General features: G+C 44.3%; 2 protein-coding genes and 1 long non-coding RNA gene across 4 annotated transcripts in view; 1 reads left to right on the top strand and 2 right to left on the bottom strand.

The window, feature by feature from the left end:
* ARIH2 (ariadne RBR E3 ubiquitin protein ligase 2) overlaps window positions 1–7,247 on the bottom strand; it is a 28,857-nt gene extending 21,610 nt beyond the window's left edge. Inside the window, exons 1-2 of one of the 2 annotated variants that reach the window (XM_085235475.1) lie at window positions 7,108–7,247; window positions 3,123–3,469 (exon numbers count right to left, since the gene is read on the bottom strand). In XM_085235475.1, the coding sequence (XP_085091601.1) occupies window positions 3,123–3,371 (249 nt within the window). In that variant the 5' untranslated portion in view covers window positions 3,372–3,469; window positions 7,108–7,247. Of the gene's footprint in view, window positions 1–3,122; window positions 3,470–7,009 lie in introns of both variants that reach the window. The other variant, XM_085235476.1, reaches the window with a different exon arrangement.
* Window positions 7,248–7,523: 276 nt separating this feature from the next.
* SLC25A20 (solute carrier family 25 member 20) lies at window positions 7,524–18,350 on the top strand. The gene is made up of 9 exons (XM_010718616.2): window positions 7,524–7,663; window positions 8,172–8,264; window positions 10,163–10,290; window positions 12,472–12,562; window positions 13,192–13,309; window positions 14,442–14,514; window positions 15,076–15,185; window positions 16,619–16,743; window positions 17,181–18,350. Exons 1-9 carry the CDS (start codon window positions 7,559–7,561, stop codon window positions 17,241–17,243), a joined length of 906 nt encoding a protein of 301 aa, XP_010716918.1. The 5' UTR covers window positions 7,524–7,558; the 3' UTR covers window positions 17,244–18,350.
* LOC146543429 (uncharacterized) overlaps window positions 11,852–21,757 on the bottom strand; it is a 28,939-nt gene continuing 19,033 nt past the window's right edge. The window contains exon 2 of the long non-coding RNA XR_014886260.1: window positions 11,852–13,467. This is a non-coding gene — a long non-coding RNA (uncharacterized LOC146543429). The remainder of the gene's footprint in view (window positions 13,468–21,757) is intronic.

The following is a 21,757-nucleotide window of genomic DNA, read 5'->3' on the forward strand; positions in this document are numbered from 1 at the left end:
TCTGCAGGCAGTAGATGCTGCTTTGCTTTCAAAAGCACTGTCCTTAACAGGTGCTGATTGTTGGATAAACTGTGCTTGTGGGGAACTGACACAGGCCTTCCTGCTTTCACTCAAGGCTTTTGGTCAGAGAACCAGTTTTAGATAACATGACTTTGAGATTTCTTCAAGCATGGCTCAGCAAATACTCTATTCTAATTTACTCAGGTTATTAATTGAATCCCCCCCCACAACAGATCTGATTCAGCAGCGCTCCCCAAAGAGAAAACATTTTCTCTCTTTTCCTTAGAAAGTGAGGACCTGCTCATAGTTCTCCCTAAAACAAACCTAAGAAGAAATTTCTAAACATATGCTGAGTATTCCCAATTGACCTGCCACTGCTGGGGTTAGCTTCATTAAAAGCAAGAACAAGTTCTGCTGTAACACACAAAGAGTGAAAAAAGGGTAGTCAAGAAGGTTTCCAAGGGAGAACACCCTTTAGCTCTATGCTTTAAGAAAACAAGAGTTTGACAGAGCCAACTTATAACTGCTGAACAAAGGAATTAAAAAAAAAATATCTGAGGGTTAATGAGCAGAGTAAATGAAATACTTAGCCAGTTATTAGCTAATAACAGTAGAGATTGCATTTGTGAGGGTGTAAAGCTCTGAATACCTGTTTTTGGTCTTAAAGCATAGACAAAATGCCATGGAAGAAACACACAAGTCCCTTCAGTTTAACCTTCAGAACATGAATCATCTAATGGCAGTATATAGCAGCAGAACATTCGAGCACGGCTTTGAGCTCATTCATGGTATTCATTTGATTCTTTGCTTTAGGGAATTGCATTAGTCTAAACATTTCTTGGGATAACAAGTTGCTCAAATTCCATGAAACAAATTGCCTTCAACATTGTTCCTCCAGAGAAGTCTTAAATTTACCTTTTTCTTTCCCTGTCAGGGGTGGGCACTCTGTCATAAGCATAAGCTAATGCTGAAAAGCAGTACATAACCACTAAACACAATGTACAACCCTGGAAACAAAAGGAGACAAAATCATCACAGAGAAGTGTGGTGCTCCAGAAGAACAATCGCAAGTACACAAAAAATCCCCAACTTATTATGAATGATAGTATTCAAAAAGAAAGTTTTTAATGTTCAAGAAAATTAGAGGAAAAAAGTTAATACAGTTCTGATAAAAAAATAAAAATCAGCCCCTATTTATGCTTCGCCATTAAGAAAATAATGATCACAAATAGGTCCTATTCCATCCAATTTCCTTAGCCTCTATGCTTGCTAATGCAACCCAAATTCTTCCCCCTCCAGCTTATTTAAGAAAAGTAACAAACTCACAGGTTTCCCTAGGAAAGAGGGGGGAAGGAAGAAATGGTTGCTCAAGTATTTTAAGAAAGGATGTCAGGAAACCAAAAGCACATGCTACCAATACACAGCACATTTCCAAGTTAAGAAGTGTGCAATTCTTGCACCACCATTGCTAGAAAACGGTGTTAATGTGGCACTTATAGAGCTAAAGTAGCTTACAACATCAGTTTTCCAGGTTCCTACTCAGATTTAATTTTATCTTCTCATGCAGAAACCAAAATGCATTGCACTTCATTTTTAAGGAAATATAAAGGCATACTCTTGATGTAAAAGGAATCTAAAATGGGCTCAGAAGAGACAGGTTTGGGACCAGAATCTATCTAGCAGGTTAGTATTATCTGGTAAACTATAGTCTTTGCTGTTCTAACATCAATGACACCTCCAGAAATCTTGGGGGAGGGAAAAGAAAAAAAAAAAAAAAAAAAAGATTTTAACTTCAAAAGCCTGATTTTACTAAGTATTGCTTTTGTTAATTTAATTCACAAGAACAAGATGGCAGGCATCGTCCTTCTGAAGGGTGCTTCACCTGAAGGCAAACAGTAAGAAGGAGCAGAAAAGCATTTCTAAATCATTACTTAACTGCTGAGAACTAAGAGCAAGTGGCAGCTGGCTCAGAAGTACTGACCAGCTACTCTCATCTGCTCTTTTATTTCACATCCCAACCTGCAGGGAACAGCCAGCATTCAGAATTTGAAATGCACATTCTGAAGAAATCAGTCAACAATTTGATAGCTAAGAAAGAGTAAAACATCTCACTTTGTAGACAGACTATAGGCTTTAGTTTTCAGGCTGTATGTTTACCCTATTTCTATAAGAATCTGGTGTGCAATTAAGAATCAAGATCTCTCTGATCAACGTAGGTTCAGATCTAATTTATGGAAATCAAAATTCATCCCACGTGGTTTTCATGTGCTGTTGTTACCTCTGTCCTGCTTTCAAGAGTTGCTCCAGAGAACAATCACTGCTAGACCTGCTACAAGATCAGCACATCACTAATTTCAGCCAAGTGCCACCATCTTGCAGCTTTGGAAACCCAGCTTTCCCCTGACCAGTGCTGGAACCAAAGCACACTGACATGGCAGAAAGGGAACTGCCTCCTATTACTGGTATACAGTAGAGTCATCACTTGCACAAAGAGATGAAAAACTTCACAGAGGTCTCACTGAGCACAGTACCAATGGAACTGACTTGGAGTGAGTATCTTCTGTGATGAATTAGTCACTACAAGAGCTGGCAAGTTCATTGTACTTTAATTGCTTGTCACTGCAAAGTTAGGGTTAATACCTGACATGATAGCTAATCTCTCCTCTTTGAAAGTCTATGATTATTTTCTCAGAACCAACAGAGTAAGGTGTTTTTGTTAGAATTAGAGTTTTAGCACATCTTCCTATCTGTCAGTTAGCGTCTCAAACACAGCTGAACCAATTTGTACCATCTATGGCTTGTTTCTTTTCTATGTAATCTCTTTGCAGAGACGCAATGCAACAAGTTTTAACTCAGAATGCACATGAAGCTCAGCTCTGCAAAAAAAAAAAAAAGTTGTAAGAAACAACATACAGTACGAGAGATTTTCAGGCCCAAGAATCAGTATGCAGCAACTGTAAACCTTTGAGTCAGTTTTGAACAAGGGACCCACAGTAACATCCACCAAGCTCCCCAGAACAGTAACATAGCCACAGCTTTTATTTCAAACCATGTGTTTGGCATTTACCTTTTCAATCACAGACTTACTCTGCCACTGTGTGAATGCGGAAATCTTTCCTCACCTTTAACGTGGCAGCCAAGCTGGCCATGTGTTCATTCAGCGTGCTCTCCGACTCCTTGTAAGTCAGGCAGGTGAACTGATATTCCTCTGGATCAAAGGCATCTGCTCCCTGCTGCTCCACGTCATTAGCTACCCCATCATAATAATCCTCAATATCCCCCGGATCCTCATCCTCTTCCTCCTCCTCGCAATTAGGGTCATAATCCTCTTCATTGCTGTCAGAGCCCTGGCTGTTCATGTCCACGGACATCTTAATGCCCTGCCGAACTGCAGACCAGGAAAGCAACTGCAGCGTCGTCTTCTCCTCCACGCTTTATCGTTCTTTTGATTTCATCTGAGCTCTGTCTCCTAAGGAGGGAAAAACAATTTTTTTCTATTGCCTAAGAAATGGTAAGAGGCCACATCAACATCAAACAGGTGACCCAAGAGACAGGAAAAGAGCAACCCAAGACCAAGGATTGTCCTGCACAGGTCCCTGGTTTGGATCTGCTGCAGCAACTCACGCACTTGCAAGGCAGGGCTGCTCTGACAGGCGATGCCTAAGACCTGAGAGACGCGTACTACATGGCTGCATCACCATCCATGAGGGACCCAGGATTTCATCATTTGGAAAGGGGCTCCATAACCTTCACCACACATCTTTTCAGAAATACATCTAGATTCACAACATTATCTTTTTACCAACAACCTGCAGCAATGCAGAAAAAACATCACCTGCATTTTGTCAACAGAAAAAAACAAACCCCGTAGAGGAAGGCAACCTGTGGTGCCCTGCACAAGTCCATATTGCTTCAGAAACACAGAATTCAGTGGGACTTTGGAAAACATAACAGGCAAATATACTTAACTTATGCACCCAATTTAACAGTCTTCAATACCATCTCAAAGAAACAGTGAAATTAGTTAATCCCCTTAACGAGGCTTTGCTTGACGTGATGTGCCTTGGGCCTTGCATCTGAGTGCTCTCACGTTATTACCTTCTCAATGTACTTACACATTACCTTCTGAATATAAAAACTGATATACTCAAGCGGTGGCAGCTACTGCTCAAGAGGAAGAGGAACAACCAAGCTATTTGTTACAGTTCTCACCAGTACTGGAAAATTCACATATTTGACTTCACTTATCTGAACTCCACCTGCAGAAGGCGTGTAACTAAAACAGCAAGTGGAGTTCTGAGAATGTCAGCAGTAGAGCACTTATCAGCCTTAGATTGTGGTCATCTTATATTTAGTCACAAATTTCCACTTCACCAATTGATTTAGTTTCTATAGAGAATGTATTAAATAAATAAAGACAAAGCACAATGCTACAAGCAATTTTTTATGTACAAAAATTCATATATGAAAGTTGTGTTTTCTACAGGCAGCATATGTTCAGTTTCTTTTATATATATATATGGCATTTCGTATCATTACGTTGTTAACTCCAATCCTTGCACACATACACCCACAGTTTCACAATTTGTAGCTGCCAGGGAAACCATAACGAAGCTCTGACACTCTTGACTTTAGAGCATAGGAAATCTCTACCATGAGTTTTCACTACTTTCCTTCAAATCATTTGTTTTCTGGTTGCACTAAACTGAGCAAGCAGCACAAATAAACCATGAAGAGATGTGATGTACCTTCAATCTGAGAAGCTGCAGCGACTTCAGCAGACAGAAACCTCCTCCACTGAGTGAGGCTGAAAGCCAGGAGCTAATTATATTACCCCAAGAATTCTGGTTTCTAATTCCTTTGCCTCTTGATTTCTGAGCTACTCACAACAGAACGTACAGATAATTTATATCATTGCCTCCTGCAGAAGTCCAAAGGAGCAGAGGCACTCTCTCTCCATATTGGAAGGCTCCAGATGTGAAATCTGATTTTGCAGACACAAGGCAAACCTGTACTGTCCCTCTGTCCATCCTGCTAGGGTTCACAGTTCAGCTCTGCGTTTAACCTGCATCAACACAGACCTCTTGCATAAAAGATGCAATGGATCTTTGCTGTTAAATCCAATGTTAAAGGAGTTACTCATGTGAGAACCTAAAACCACTCTATTAGAGGTAACAGCAGCTAAACGTGTGACAGTTCTGTTCAGCAAACCTCAAAGCATCACAAGTCCAAGCTTGTTTCCCCAGTCAGAAAAATTAAGCTTGATCAGATCATCCCACACTTCAGAGACAGAAGAAAACCACCACATTTAAACCACAGTCCTCAGTATACAGCAATACATCTCAGAGCAACAAAGTGCCCTGGCAAGACATGGGGCCTGCAAGCACCTGAGCAGTTACACACCAGCCCCAGTGGGGAGGCACAAGCAGAGTCCTTTCTCTGTGCCACATTTACTTGAACAAACGGAGGAACTGTTTGCATGGGCAAATCAGACACGTCATGCAGAAAACAGCCTGCAGGCTGGACGTCTTTTGTGAGCCCTGTCACAACATTCTGGGAAAGAGTTCACTTCCAGCATAACTTACTGACAGACGGATGTGTGTGAATGACAGAAGACGACTAAAGCTTCTGTGGAGAAAACAAAGGAGAGAAAACAAGCAGTGTAACTCGCTCCACTCAGCCTAACGCCCTCAGATCCAAACACGAGCTCTCTGAATGCAAACTAAGACAAGATATAGCTAATACTGATAGCACTAGTTTAAGACAGTAAATACAATAAACTCAAAAGAGAGAGTCAAAAAAATAAAGAGAATTTGGAGTAATTTCATTAATATCATAATCCTAAAGATCAGATTACAAGATTTTAAACAATATTTGGGTTACTTTTCTATGCAGAACATGAGGTCCTACTTTGTCACCTCCATCCAAAGCACTCCTCATCCTCTTTAACGCTGATGTAATCACCCAACCTCTCCTTGCCTTGCTCCAGGGGCACCCACAGCCCCAACTCAGCACCTATCAGCACCGACAGGATGCCCCATGCTGAGTTCTGATTTGAAACATGCTTCTTCTTTAGCAAGATCTCTAGAAATAAACACTTTTGGCTGTGCTACCAGCAGTCTCTAACTTCTCCACTATCGGCAGTGAATTATCACATCCCACTGTGCAGCTCACCTCACTGTATCACTCTTCTCTGATTTACACCCTCTGTATCTACCTCTATGGGATTCCTCTAACAACTCCTTTGGAAGAGGCTCCTTTTCCTGTAGTTATACCACAAGATTCACATATTTCTGTGGATATTTCTTCTCTCATTTCCTCAATAATCATTCTGAAGCAAGCAAAGAGCTACCCTGACCTGCCTCCCGCATCACCTCTCTGTGTAATTTCACCTTCTTTCCTCTGAACCCCAGCACAGCCCCAGCTGCTCAGCGCCATCGATGTTAATCACATCCCCGTCCGTGTCACCCCGGCCCGTAATCCCGGGATCATCTTCAGCCGCTTCCTCGCACACACGGCGGGCACAGTTCTCTGCTTCCTTCCCCGCCGAGATTTCCGACGGGATTTTTTCATTCCAGGAGCGAGAAAGCAGGACGGCAGCCCCCAGCTTCCTCGTACAGCGGACAGCAGGGATCTCCCCGCAGCCACACCGCATCCCCGGGAATCCGCCCGCTCCCCAAACGCCCCAGGCTTTGTTCGTTCCCCGCGCCCGCCCGAACGCGAGGGCTTCCCCCCTTCCCGGCCTACCACCACTCGTACCAAGTTACCTCACGCGTGCCCACACGAGCCTCCCTCCCCCCCGCTCGCAGCGCCCTATGAGGGAGCAGAGCGCAGTTTAAGCCTCCCCAGCCCCTCACCGCGGGTGCAGGAAAAGCCCCGCACCCCGCACCGCCCTGCGCGCCGCCGTCGGGACGTCGCGGCCACCCCCCGCCCGGGGCAGCGCCGAGGCGGCGGCGGGCCCTCCGCTCCGTTCGTGCCCGCCCGGCAGCGGCAGCCGCTCCCCGCTCACCACCCCCCGCCGAGTCCCGCGGTCAGGGCCGGGCCGGGCGGCACGCTGCGGGCACCGCGGGCGCTCCGCTCCCCGCGGCTCGGCGGCTCCGCACTTACCGGCGGCGCGGCGGGCGGGGGAGGCAGGGAGCGGCACCCCGGGCTCCTCCTGCCGGGCCGCCGCCGCCTGCGCGCCGGAAGCTCCGACCTCCGCTCTCCGTCACTTCCGTCGGGCAGGGCCGCGGCCGCCGGGCCGCACCACCGCCGCGGGCCGCAGGAGGGGGGAACGGCGGAACGGCCGGGGCGGGGAAGCGGGAGCGAGCCGGGGCTTCCGCTCGGCGCCGTCGCGAGCCGGTGACGCGCGGCTGCCGCGTCGGTGCCGGCGCCGGATGGGACGCCCGCCCGGCCGGCGCCGGGCCCGCCGCGCTCCCGCCCGGCCCGCGTCCCCCCCGCGTCCCGGCGTGCTGCGCGGCCCGGCACTGGGGTAAAGGTCGCGGCGCGGAGGGGCGGCGCTCGTTCGGTGGGGAAGCTGCGCCCCGGTTCTGTTCCGCGCCCCTCGTCCACCGTCGCCATGGCGGAACAGCCGCAGCCTGTCAGCCCCGTGAAGAACTTCTTCGCCGGCGGCTTCGGGGGCGTATGCCTGGTGTTCGTGGGGCACCCGCTGGACACCATCAAGGTGAGGGACGGCGCGGAGTCGCCGGCCGTGCGGCGGGAGCGGGCGGGGAAGTGGCGGGAGGAACTACATTTCCCAGCGGGCGCCGCGCCGGGCGGCAGCACTGGCGCGGGAAGACTACGCTTCCCGACGGGAGATGCGGGGCCGCCGAGGACTACGACTCCCGGCGTGGCTCGCGGAGGGGCTGTGCGGGCCTTGAGCGCCCCCTGTCGGCCTGGAGGCCCCACAGTCGGCGCTCAGCGAGCGTTACCGAAACGCGGCGTTAATTCCGGAGCGTTCGCGTGGGGTTGTAGCCTAATATCGTCTCAGCAGTTAATTAGTTGAATACATTAGCTATTAAAGAAGTTAACACTCGTTCTCTTAACTTCTGCAGAGAATAAATGGTGCTAATGCTCTGCAGGCATCACAAAGTCAGCTTGTGCTGCCCAGTGGTCGCAGTGAAGCGCTCTCCCAATCAAAGGTGGGGCAGAAATACTCAATAAAGCAATGTCTTCTTGTCCCCTGCTGCCAGGTCAGACTGCAGACCCAGCCCCGGCCGCAGCCCGGCCAGCCGCCGCTCTATTCTGGGACCTTTGACTGCTTCAGGAAGACTCTGACTGGAGAGGTACCGCCACACTCATGTGTGCCATTTGCACCCTGCCAAAAGCGTCAGTTGTTCTGTACGTCACAGGAATGGAATTGTGTGGGAGTGCCCCCTGGAGACTGTTGGAGTCCCGGGTTATCGGTTGGATTGACTCTAATAAAAACTTTCATCAGTGTACACAGCTTGAAGGGAGATCTCGTTATATCCACTCGTTCCAAATCTCTCCTGTGGTTCAAAATAGCACAACGTTAATGTCTGTAGAGTACAGGACTAGACTTAATATTGGCTTTGTTGTAGGCAGTGGGCTCGTGCTGTCTTTGGTATTTGGAGATGGCAGTGGAAGTTCTAAAATAGGCAGTGACTTCTGTTGGTTCAAGCAGTGCTTTTACTTTCTTCTGCGTTGTATTATGCCATCTGTGAGAAGGCAGAGGAATATTCATTTGAGTTAATAGATACGTATATATATATTTTTTGTGGAGCATTTGCAGTAGTTTTGTTTAGCCTTCAAAAGGTAAACAATGGCTTTCACTCCTGAATCAGTTGAATCACATGATTGAACCGCAGTCTATTTTGTTTTTAGAAAGGCACGCAGCCTTGGTTTAAAGACACGAAGTGACATGGAGTCCACTTAACTGCTTCCTAAGGTTTTCCAGCAGCTATTTACCATTGGGAAATAACGACCTTAAGGCCCTGCTGTTCATTTACTTGTGTTAAGTCTGATTTCTGACCACTGGATCTTGTTAGGTAACTCTCCATGAAATGAACAATCTGTCTCCTATCTGAAATCTACTTTTGTGGCGGTATTTCACAGGTGGTTATATAACCAAAACAAGCCTCACTTCTGTGGTCTCTCCCACAAAGCAGAGATACTTTACTAGCTCTGAATTCCACGCAGTTTTTAACACCCCTGCTGAAGCACGGACGTCAGAGCTGAGCTGTAATAATAGCCTTCTGATGTCGAGTTCAGTCGAGTAAAGCTGCCTCTCTACTCCTACTCAGTGCTCATCTGTTTCTGCATGGAAAACTGCTGAACCTCTGTGCCTTTTGTTTCCATTTGTTCATGGGAAGACTGAGCAGAAGAGTCTGATCTTCATGAGCCAGGCTGGATTTCATTGTAGCCGGCTTTGTCTCTACACTTACAAACACCCATTGGGACATACTGACTTATTCTGGGGAGGGGAGAGGATGAATGGAACTAGCAAATATTTAACTTGTGCATGTAGCTTTTATCTAGAAAGATAAGTCCTTTTTATAAGAAAAATATTCAGTTCAAAGGTAAGATGAAGTAAATACTGCTGCTGGGATCTGCATTAGAATTTTTCTGTATGTTTAGCCTGGTGGAGAGAAACATCAAGGATGTAAATGTTTATGGTGAAAAATTTTCGACTTACGGAAGGAAAAGAAAAAGGTTGCTCTTGAATTCATTCTAAATTGAATTAGTGTGGGGAGTGAAGTAGTTCGCATCAATGTCCCTGGCTCTTCCCTTACCATGGATTTGATCCAGCATTCTCAGGCTCAGCAATGGGAGTTTACACTACTGCATTTGATATCTTACTGATAAAGCACATCTGCATTTTTTGTATGTATCTGAAAGGGAGGACTTTCAACACAAACCAATAGGACTGTCATTCAGGTGGCTTTTAACTTAACATCTTTGTACTTGAGATGTAAGTACAGGATGAGTAGTACTGGAACAGAAAGGTTCCAAGAAGATTACAGTATTTCCTGGGAAGCATAGCTTTCCTCTGAAATAGTTAAACAGATATAATCATAAATGAGCAATAGATCCTGTTATTCTCATTAGTATGATTGATGTGCTGATACTATCCTATACTGTAGCATTTTGCTTTTCAGTAAACGGAAATGTGCACAAAGCTTATGCAAAAACAAGTAATTCTTACAATAATGTTTCCTTGCAGGGAGTCCGAGGCTTGTACAGAGGAATGGCAGCCCCTATTATCGGGGTGACACCCATGTTTGCTGTGTGCTTCTTTGGATTTGGCTTGGGAAAAAGACTCCAACAGAAAAAACCTGATGACATTTTGACGTGAGTTCCTGAGTTAAGTGGACAGTTGGGAAAGCACTGTAAGGCTCCTGCAGCTTCCTGCATTGTCGTGCTTTGATTTGTGGTGTAAATTTGTCTTTTCTCCTAGGCTATAAATATAGTTCTAAAAAATAAAACGCTCGTGTGTTTTAATGCTTCTGGAAGCGTGGGACTGATGGCATGGGCTAAAAACAGACGCCAAGTGGGCAGGTGCCATGCAGTTCCCCTTCTACGCAAGAAAGAGCCATTAAGGAACAATTCCATTTTAGATGAGTACAGAGTGAGTTATATAACAATTGCCTTCCAACACTCACTATTAATGGAAACTCATGGTCAGGCAGTCTTGACAAAATTGACATTCCTGAATCCTATTTCTTTTCCCTGGTTTTGACTTTTGCTGCTTTAGTTTACGATAAAACAGTAGCCATAGAAATGCTTTTTATTAATTTCTGAAAAGCAGTGTTTATGAGCAGCCCTCCTCTTAGACACATCTGAGAGAAGGGAAGCTGAGAAAACTTTATATTGCTCTCTCCAGGTGAACGTAAGCTTGAGGAAAGCCCTCATCCATAAAGTCCTCCCTTAACTCCTTTGCTCTATTGTGATTTATAGCTGTCCAGAATAGGACTGTAGCTTAGCAACATTTTATTCTATTATTTGTGCAATGCATAGGAGCCCTGTCAGAACGCAGGAGTTCAGTGTGTTGAGCTGAGCGAGGCAGGGTGGGGAGGAATGGTTTCTGTTAGAGCCTTGACTGGGCAGGGCTGTTGCTGGGTGCACCTGGCACTGCAGCTCGAGTTGCTGTGATGGCGAGGAGCGAGCTGCCTCTGCCTCCATCACCCTGGGGAGGCAAGGCAGGGGCGCTTGATGCTGCTTGCTCTCCTTGCTGTCAGGCTTACCAACTTTGCAGACAAGGCTGAAGAGTGAAACTGGGAGTGTGGATAAGGAACTGAGAATACAGGGAAACAAAGGGGTTGTGGGCTTACTGCCAGCAGCCCAGCCATCTCTAGAGCTTTGTGTTTTGTACAGATTGTATCAAAGGGAAGTTTTAATGGAGCAAGTGAAGCGTGGCACAGTCTTTGGACTGTTCATGTAGAGCTCTTCCCAGGCAGAGCAGCAGGAGAGAGAGAACGAAGGTCAACAGGTAAGAGGTGGATCTGTCATTGTGTACAACTGTAGGTGCTGCCTTTGCACAGTGAGATACTGCACGCCAAGGATGGCCAGGCCAAACAGAAAAGTCAGGCTCTTAGCACTCTGGTTGTGGTCCTGAGGCACGCAGGATAGCAATATTGATTTTGAAGAGTGGTTTTGGAAGGAAGGAGATTGAAAAAACCTGATGAGCATGTTCTGTCTTTTCTGGGGCTGAATAATCTCAGGGTGAGTTAGAAAACTCAAAGCTTAGTCTGAGTAGGAGATACATGTAGTGTGGCAGGTGAAGCTCTGAAAGGTCTGGAAGATGGGAGTGGAGAAAATTAAGGGGAAATTAGGGGTAAAGAAAGGTGTAAGGTTTGGAAAGCCTGAACAGATTACCATCCCTTGGGCAAATGAAGGGAAGTGAAAGGTGTGGAATTTAAATTAAGATATTAGATCTTTTTACTAGGGAAGGTAACAGGAGATTGGATGTTAAAATTGAGATGGAGAAAGTCAGCCTCTGTAAGGGATTTCTATAACAGACTTATTCATAAGAGCAGCTGCAATGTGTGTGGGGATGATGGCAGGCTGGTAGGGCAGACTTGACTACAGCACAGGCTGAAGAACTGAGAGACTGAGGTTATGGAAGTGAGGCTGCTGGCTGTACAAGCAGGAATAAATGTGGAAGCTGAGATAATTAAGCAGAATGTGGGAGACTGCAAGAAGAAGAGAGTATTGAGAATAAAAATCAGTGGAGAATGCTGTTGCAAAAAATGTAAGTGCAAGGAATATTAGCAAATACGGTAGATGTGCAGACCTGAATTAATGGTTGCTGTGGGAACCAGGGCTTTGAATCCCAGAGACCTTAAATGTTTAGGTCTAATTATGCATTGATGAGGTACTTCTGCACTGATCAAAAGCAGAAAATGCATATCTATCTAGTTCCACTACCAGCCTTCCATAAAGAGAATAACTTTGTGATTCAGGGGTCTTTCTGCCCTTCGTTTCCTATGTACTGTGTTGTGTTAGTGTCTCACTTCTGTTTTTTCTGCACAGATATCCTCAGCTGTTTGCAGCTGGCATGTTGTCAGGAGTGTTCACAACAGCAATCATGGCTCCAGGAGAGAGAATCAAGTGCCTTTTACAGGTAAGGCATTGGATATGGTGACAAGAATTTAATTTTAGTGGTCATTCCTGAGGAAAGTATTTAAAAATCCATGGAACAGGCTTTTAATGTTTGGGTGACTGCTGGCTGTACACCTCCTGAAGGATTTTTAAAACACTAGAGGAAAACGTAAACCTGAACAAATGAAAACACTGTCTTCAGCAGAGATGAGAAGGTTTGCTTATGTCAGGCTCTCTCGAATTCCATTAGCATGGTGATGGGTGTTCACATTAGTTCTGACAGATGTCATATTATCGTGAAAGTTTTATACACAAACAAATTGTTTGAACTTTACTAAATTATTCAGAGGCTACTTTTTGTCTGTGTGAGTGTAAGATTACCTAACTGTCTTCAGTAGCTTTAAACTTAGAGTGGTGAAAAATAGGGGAGAATCTAGCTACTGCATGGAACAGTAAACATATCCTCAGCTTGAATGAGAGAGTGCTTTTTGAGGAAATGATGCGGAGGCTTCATATGTAGGAGTGCCTGAAGAATGAGTATGTGCTCTTTCCTCTCTGGAAACATGCACGTGGCTTTCTAATTATTAGCTGAATGATTGTTCACCAGCCAGAAACCTTCACAAGCCAGAAACTGTCACTTTAATCCTTCAGATCCAGGCAGCTACAGGTGAAACTAAATACAGTGGCTCTTTGGACTGTGCAAAACAGCTGTACCGCGAGGCTGGGATTCGCGGCGTGTACAAGGGGACAGTACTCACCCTCATGAGAGGTAACTGATGGAAACGTTCTGATGCTGTTTCAGCTTGGGGTACTTGAAGATAAGAAGCCTGACGTAGGTCTTGCTGTCACTTTAGCCAGTTGGAGATGCTTTCTGTCACTCTTTTATCCTTTTCTGCAGTCTGCAGTTACTCCAGTGCCTCAAAGGGACTGAGAAATAAACATGAGATTTTCAGTGAGTGAGGAAGAGATTAGATGACAAAGATCAGAGGGATGTAGGAAGTAATTAAGATCTGAGAAGCCAAGAGGAATTAAAGTCCTCAGGTGCTGAGAACAAAAAGAAAAGAAAAATGCAGAAGTGGGCTTATTTTTCCTTTCTTGGAAGAAGAACTGTGACTTCTGTCTGTGACTGTTGTATAGTGCTGATTGATTTAAAAGACATGATGGTAGCAGTTTGCTTTCTAACCTCTTGAGTATGGGTTAGACTTTTAGACTAGGATGTTCTGACCCCTTTCACAAAAACAGCCACAAAGTAGCTATGCCAGACAGTGAATCTTCAGGCACTTTCTCCTGTTGAACAAGGTTAGACTGTTCCCTGTGTTGGGTCAGTGCTTTCCAAATACAAGGTGAAATGTCTGTATTTTGATATCTCAGTTGAGGAACTTGTTCTGTCATCTGATTCTCTTAGTATTAGGAAAGCTAGCAGCTCTGTCAGGGTCCGTAGCTGAGACTAATTGCCCAGTTTAGGTATTACTAAGAATAGGCTATGAAAGTATCTTAAAACAAAGCAAAATCAAACCCATCAAGAACAGAAACATCTGGCTGCATTAGAACAAATAGTGTGCTAAACTGCTAAAGTTTCTGAACTGATCTAGTCTGCTGTGGAGCAGTTAAGAAAGCTTGGAGCTCATGGATTAATGGCCATGTTACAATCTTATTTGAAGGGCTGCTGACAGAAATGCTCAAGAACAGGTATTTTCCCAGTTCTTGCCTTTTAGCACCTGCTCTCTTTGGGAAAGTTCAGGTTCCTCTGTCTAAAATGACAGTTTTTTTTGGTTTTAGAGAATGCTCAGAAGAGCAATCTGGATTTATTCAGCGTTGATGTTGAACTGGCATGGGGCTGCTGTGTCTCCAGGCTTCATTTTGTTTTCCACCACTCACAGATTTTGTTGTTTACCCTCTAGATGTCCCAGCCAGTGGAATGTACTTCATGACATATGAATGGCTGAAGAACATTCTGACCCCTGAGGGTAAGAGGTTAGTAAAATCCTAAAGTCAGTTTTTCCTGGACCTGCTATTTAATTTCCCTAGTTAAAAAGAGATTTAGAGCAGCATCAATAAAAGAAAAAAAACTTAGTCACTCTCTGCAATTAGAGCTTTTTTGGTCTGGAGTTAATGGGCAGAACAATATTCTGAGTTTCGCTCAGAATTTTAGCCCTGGATTTTATTAGCCAAGTAAAGAATACTTGGAATAGGTCTGTTTGCTCTTCCACCCCTCTGTGTGTGCAGAAGTCTGTTCTGTTTTTTGTCTTGTGTTCTGTCCCTGTCATCACCACCACTGCAGAGCATTTTGTTCGTGCTGCTGAATGAAAGGATTCAAACTTCTGGGCTGGAGTTGGCACATTTTGCAGAGTGCTCTAATTCTTGGTCATCTTGTTCATATTATTGCGCTCTTGTCTGTCTGCAGCGTTGTGCAGCCTTCTGGCTATCAGCCAGGCTTGTTGGTTGTCACATTAGTCAAAATATGCATTGTTTTTTCCTTCTTTTTTTTTTTCCTCCTCTCTCCTCCATTTTCCACCCACCCCAACCCTGGCACAGTGTGAGTGACCTCAGTGCGCCGAGGATTCTCTTTGCTGGGGGCTTGGCTGGAATCTTCAACTGGGCAGTTGCCATTCCACCAGATGTGCTGAAATCGCGTTTCCAGACTGGTGAGTAGCATGCCAGATTGTCATGGCCACACTCAGCACAGTGCCCCTGGGAATAGAGTGGGCAGTGATGGAAGATGCCATTGGAGCATCTTCTTTGGTGGGAGGTAGCGTATCTTGAGTGCTGCTTGAGACAAATACACAAAAAAACAGAGTGTGTTTCTAGCTTTTTAGTTGGTTTCCTTGCAAACTGTTGTCAAATCTGGCTCTAATTCTTTCTCTCTGCCCCCTACTAATATAATGATCCCCATTTTAGATACCTGTTTTGAAACATAAGCATGGAAATCATCATAATAGAACCAAGTGTTGTGACTGTTTTATTACAAATGTAAGTCTTTGAAGGGCTTTGCTATTTCACTTCAGACATGGCTGTGTAAATCCTAGTCTGTACTGTGTAAAATTTACAGTAACTGTGTCTGCCTTGCTGAGAGTATTGCTTTTGGACTAACAGATCTGCTCTTATGCATCTGTGGCTTAGTTATAGCAAGGATGGCCCCGGGCCTTTCTATCAGTTTAACAATTTTTTGGTTGGTTTCTCTGCGAGTATTTTTTCAGTGCATACTTTTACTGAAGCTCTCCTGTAGTCTCTGTCTGCAGGCTTAGCTCTTTGCTAGACATCTCTTGTGAATTACAGATCATGGTGATCCAGTGAAGAAAACTTTTTTTTCTGTGAATAATGGCTGCTGTGGTCATTGGCATCACGGAGGGCTGTATGTGAAAAACGTCTCAGCTTTAGGTCCTTGTTCCACAGAGCTAATCTGCAGTGCTGCTTTATGGATGGTGTGGTTTATGGTGGTTCTATGTGACTGAGTTGCTTAGTGGAGTACTTGTTCAAAGGGCTGGTAGAAGGAGTGCTTTCCAGAGAACTGTCAGGAGAAGGAAGAACCAGTTCCTTGAATAGAATTTTTTTTTTTTTTTTAAACACCTGAGCAAATCTGTGTAACATCAACATTAAAATACCCAGTGGTTTGTTGTGCTTCTTGGCTGGGGCATGAGATAAGATCACTTTCTGTTTTTTATAAACTAGCTTCATCAGCTTTTACTGATGACCTTCCTATCTCTCCTAATTGTGGCTTTGTGAGAGCTGTCGTCAACAGCGAAAGGAACAGCTCACAGATCCAATCCTGACAAAAGTTGTTCTTCCTCTCTTCGATTCTTCTCCTCCTCCGTCCAAGATGTCTTCATTATGTAGATTTTTTTTGTGTTGATGGTGAGCTCTTAGCTTCTGTTTACTGAGCTGGTGGTTTGGTTTGTTTGCTTTTGACTGAAAAAGGTCATTTTCCCAAGCGGATGTTTTCACAACACAGCTTCAAGCAATGCTTGGATTCTGATGTTGTCTAGCAGTATGAACCTGATGAAAATCCTTACTATCACTTATGCCTGAAGTATTTCTGATTGCTGCATATCTTAGCTAATGTGTTTTGTATCTTTTGCAGCTCCTCCAGGAAAATACCCAAATGGCTTCAGAGATGTGCTGAGAGAACTTATCAGAGAGGAAGGAGTTGCATCTCTCTATAAGGGCTTCACAGCAGTCATGATCAGGGCATTTCCTGCTAATGCAGTAAGTAAACTGCACTTCCAGATGGGTTTGGGGACATTGCCACCCATAATGAATGTTTGTAGTTTGCAGAGGAGACGACAAGCTGCCTATTGTTTTACCATCTCGGTGAGATTCTCGTAACTAGGTGCTTTTGGCTGTTGATATCCAGGTTCCAAAATGTACCTTTATCTAGGGGGAGCACCAACTGAATCTTCCTTCTAAGCTGTGCATTAAAGCACAGTATTTCTGTCTGCTTGTATGTCCACCAGTAGGACACAGAAAAGCATGGATAAATGTGGTCTGGCTTCTCCTTCAATAGATAATGAACCTAAATGATTAGATGTTGTACCTATGTATGAAGAAATAGAGACATCAGGTGTTTATATTGCTGCATTCTAAAGCCTTGTTTGTAATAGGTTATGGGAATCTTTATTTGTTCTGTTCGTTCTCTTTTCCAGGCATGTTTTCTTGGTTTTGAAGTTGCTATGAAGTTTCTTAATTGGATTGTACCAGGTCTATGAAGATTACGAAGTCTCTGGAAATTAGAGAGGAGAGGGAAGAGAGTGCAAGTCTGCCTCAAAGGAATAAATGAATGATCACTTGAAGTTTCAGGAATGATTGCTTGTCTAATACCTTTTTGCCTTCCTCACATTCTTTAGGTGGTGCTATGTGCCATTCAGAAATATAAGGCATGACTCTGAAGTAGAGTTGATGAAGAGCTAGAGGTGATACACCTGTATTCTGAGCCAATGTACCACAGCAGTAATGCTGCTAACACACACTACACCTTAAGTACTTCCTTATGGAAGAAGGGGAGACTTCCAAAATAAATTCTTTGTTTACTGAAGAGACATGTAGCTATTAATGCTAAGTTGCTTGAAATAATTGTTAGGCAGTGTGTGCTTTACTCTCAGTGCCTAAGTTAGCAGCTGCACATACTAGTATCTACAAGCAGTGTCAAGTAGTGTTCTCATCTTATGCAGTATTTTCAGTTGTGGATGTTTGCATGATGACAGCCATTTTAATGTTATGTGCATATGATGCAGCAAATAAGGAACAAAGCAGATGAGATTAGTTATGTTTTGGTGGGTTGATAGGTATTACAGATACTTAACAGGGTATTACACACTGATCTTCTCTATAGAACTAGGGAAAAATGAATTGTGCTCAGACACTTGTTATAAACTTGACTAAGGTAGCCAGTGGGGAAATGTTTGACTCACCTGAACTTTCCTCTGAAACACCTTTGTAACTTTCCTTTCCACTGAACATATCCCAAATGTGGTTTTACAAGTACAGCATGATTCATAGCAGCCCATGATGTACCTGATTCGTCAAATGCTGCATCCTGGAGGTTCAATCCCTCACCTAAGAAATTTTAACAGGACTTCTAGGAACTCAATTACTCTGACACAAGGGGAAATATGAAGGTGACACTGGCTCTGCAATCTTGTCTAATTTTATTCTAACTTCTGTTCCTCCGTTTTCTTGTAATGTTATTGAACATTATCACATTTTAAATTGAGAAATTACTAATGCTAAGAGGCAAAAAAAGCACCTTTTATTTTCTCCTGATTTTGTTGCAGTGTTACCAGAACTCAATAAAGCTGGCTCCTGCTTGGCTTGAATGTGTGCTTTGGTTTCTTTTTGTCTGGTCGTGAATGATTCGTTTGGCAAAAATTTTCCAATTCTTAATTCTTAGATGTCGGTGGGAAATAGGCTGTGCCTTACTGCTTTTAATCTTTATCTGCTTGCCTTTTAGCTTTCAGGTTTTTGGTTCTTTAAGTGATACTGGAAAATAAATGTTCTGCACTTAGCAGGACTCAAAAGGCAAACATGAGGTGCTGTTATAGCTGAAGCTCTTTAACTATAAAGCCAGATGCTAAATAAACCCTCTTGTCTGTGGAAAGGATTTGATGTTTTTCAGGAAAAGGCCTGGACGTGGATGCAAGGCTGCTTAGGGAAAGAATCTGTGCTGTTGCCACAGAGAAAGGGCAGCTGAGAGGTTGTTCTTGATTTGCTGTGGCCTATTTGTCTATGCTGTAAAGAAACAATCTCACCTTGGCTTTCGACAACTGAGCTGTTCCTGAATACACCGCATCCAATGCTGCTTCCAAAGCCTTGAATCGAGTTCTTTCCCAACTCTTTGGAAGAGAGTCTGCCTTCCCCAAAGCCCACCTTCATGATTTCCAGAAAGAAGGTGGGAGGTGTGAAACCAATGAGGAAGCCCCTCCTATGGAAAAAGCCAGTTGCTTGGAGCTGCCCCAAATTCTCCTTGCTTTCTTACCAATGGCAGACCCTCCCCTTTCCTTGCTGCCTAGGAACCTGCTGCTGCTCCTGCTTCTCAAAGTCACTGCTGTGGATGAATGAATTACTTAACACCGAGTTAATGCTACTTCAGAGAAATAGTAATTAAAGGATGTTAATCTGTGAAGCTGTTTTAAACACAGCTCTCTAGGTTTGTTGAGGCTAAATTCAAACTAAGTCAAACTAAGTCTGCTTTTATGGATGTGTGTTTCCTAACCACCAAATGCTCTCCCTGGCTTTCATTCTCTAGTTATTCTGATCACTTCTTTGACCTTTGTGTGGGAACTGTGATGCCTAGAAGCAATTTATCTCAGCTTTACGAAGTGTTATAAAGCTTCAGTTTTTTATTCCATTTTACTTAAGCGTTACAGAAATAGCAATGCCTCTTGGGAGGGACAGAAGCGTGCATACCATGCGTCTCCTTTCAAAATTTCAAAATTCAAACTGATCTTTAACACTGTTTGTTCCACCTGTCCTGTCAACTAATGAATGCTTCATGTTCAGCTTCTGATCTCACAGGAAACTAGAAAGAATGGAACTATAGTCTTGGTTGTAAGTGCTGTTCTAGATTGTTGTTTTTTTTTTTTTTTTTTTTTTTATGCAATTGCCCAGCAGATGGCTGTCTGGGGCTGTCAGCAAGATGGACAAAGCAGATCTAAAGGCAAGGCTAGAGGCAAGTAAGCAGTAGCACCAGCTGGGGCCTAGTGTTTCCACCCGTGGCAGCTGTAGCTTTCTGAGTCAGGCTTCAGAGGTTTTATGTCTCTAGCAGGACAGACAGGCAGCTGGAAGGTAGGAGCCTCTTCTGCCCTTCTACCCTTGTGAGGAAGACTGTCATTCTTTCGTCTTGTGGTGAGGGGGAACAGGACACTTTCTGTGAGCTGGGCTCAGTGAAGCCTTCTCTTAACCTATGAGTAGGCCTGCAGTCGAACCCTGGCTGTGCTGGCATCAGCTCAGTCTCACCTGCCTGTAGCCTGAAGCAGGACTTGTTCTAAAAGACTGAGAGACTTCCTGCACTCTCTAATACTTCAGCTGTTACTAGTAACTATAAACTATCTCCCTTCTACCAAGCTGTCCCTTTCTTTAATACCTTTCTTTTAAATGTAGCTTCATATTTTTTAAGAACTTCAGATTCTTTTTCCAATTTCAGTTATCCTAATTGTACTATCCCCACGCTGATGTTTTTACAGAGCTTTGTATTTTGCATGAAGAAATACTGTTTGTTTAATATGATCGACTCCATTTGGTATTTCTAGTGAAGTTAAATACAGAAGAAGGAGAACAAGAATGAAGGGTTGCTTTGCAACAACAGCTGTGGGAGGAGAAATGTTTAAAGTAGGCTGATCAGACACATCTGCTTGTTTGTTCAAAAGCTCAAGAACTACTGAGAACCGATACAGCTATCTATCACTTCTTGCACAAGAAATTCCTGAGTTGCAGGTTGTTAAGAACTGGGAGTACGTACTAGGGAAGTCACACAGAGTGCTTTACTTCCTGGGTTCTTTCCAGAAGTATCTGCTGTTGGCCACTGTCAGGTGCTTGTTGGGAAAGAATAGACAGACCTTAGATCTGATTGTTGAAAGTTGGACTGGGTCCACTATAGAGGGTTACTCAGGACTGCCTCCAGTTGGCTTATGAATATCTCCAAGGACAGTGGCTCTGCAGCCACTCTGGACAACCTGCTTCAGTGTTAATCGCCTTCACAGCAAAATAAATTTCTCTTACATTAAAACAGAATTTCCCAGTTTTCAATTTGTGCCCACTGCTCCTAGGAAGAGACTGCCTCTGTCATCCACTGAGCCAGTCATTTCATCATCAAAAGCTGCTAGGCTGAGCAGGCTTGAAATCCCCCCTTCCAGATCTATGCCGACAGCTCTCTCACTCACCTTCTTGGCCTTCCAAGGAAATGACTTCCTGGAGGACCTGCCCCATCACTTTCCCAGGGATTGAGGTAGGGTTTACCAGGCTGTATTTCCCCAGATTGTTCTTCTTGCTTTTCTTGAAGATTAGGCTCACATGTACTTTCTTTCAGTCCTCAGGAACATTCCCTGATTACTGCAACTTTTCAAAGACAGCCAAGAATGACCAGCCAGTTCACTCAGTAGTTGTGAATATATCCCATGGGGTCCCATGCACTTGTGTATATTCCATTATTGTGTTTTTAATGATACCTAACTCGATCCCCTTGTGTCATGAAAGAATAAGTCCACATTACTCCTGACTTGCACACTGGTCTCAGGGGCTTGGGTTTGCAGAGGACATTCTTGCCATCAGCTGTGGAACAACAACCAGAATAAACTGGTAGCTGGTATTTTGGGACTGGTCCTAGAGCAAGTAATCTTTCAGCATGGCCAAAATAGTCTCTTCCGGTGCTTCACAGCCACCGGGCAGGAATGTACCACATTCGTGCTGTGTGAGAAGGTTCTTCTCATGACACCTGGGCTCCAGCCATAGTGCTGCTTCCTTTTACAGACCGCGAACAAAAAAGCCTGCTGGCTCAACCGTCAGAGGCTGCTGGTGCCATTGGATACGCTCTGCACTGAAGAACTTCAATAATGTTCCTCAATTGCTCCCATTTGAAAATAGGCCCAGCCCCCTGTGCAGCTGCTTCGCAGGGACTTCTGCTTCTGTCCTAGAGAACTGCTAGGAGCTACTTCCCTCGCGGTGTGAGCTCCCCCATAGGCTGGGAAGCAAGGCTGTAAGGATCCCAGCCTCAGCCCCAGTCCCTGGG

This window comes from Meleagris gallopavo, chromosome 14, assembly GCF_905368555.1.
Source record: "Meleagris gallopavo chromosome 14, MGAL_WU_HG_1.1, whole genome shotgun sequence".
NCBI classification, from domain to species: domain Eukaryota; kingdom Metazoa; phylum Chordata; class Aves; order Galliformes; family Phasianidae; genus Meleagris; species Meleagris gallopavo.

Bases quoted from the DNA above. Each gene is read 5' to 3' on its own strand.
- SLC25A20 (XM_010718616.2), top strand. From the start codon at position 7,559: ATGGCGGAACAGCCGCAGCCTGTCAGCCCCGTGAAGAACTTCTTCGCC. The intron at 10,291-12,471 runs GTGAGTTCCTGA...TTTTCTGCACAG, and splicing joins AAACCTGATGACATTTTGAC to ATATCCTCAGCTGTTTGCAG. The intron at 12,563-13,191 runs GTAAGGCATTGG...TTAATCCTTCAG, and splicing joins GAATCAAGTGCCTTTTACAG to ATCCAGGCAGCTACAGGTGA.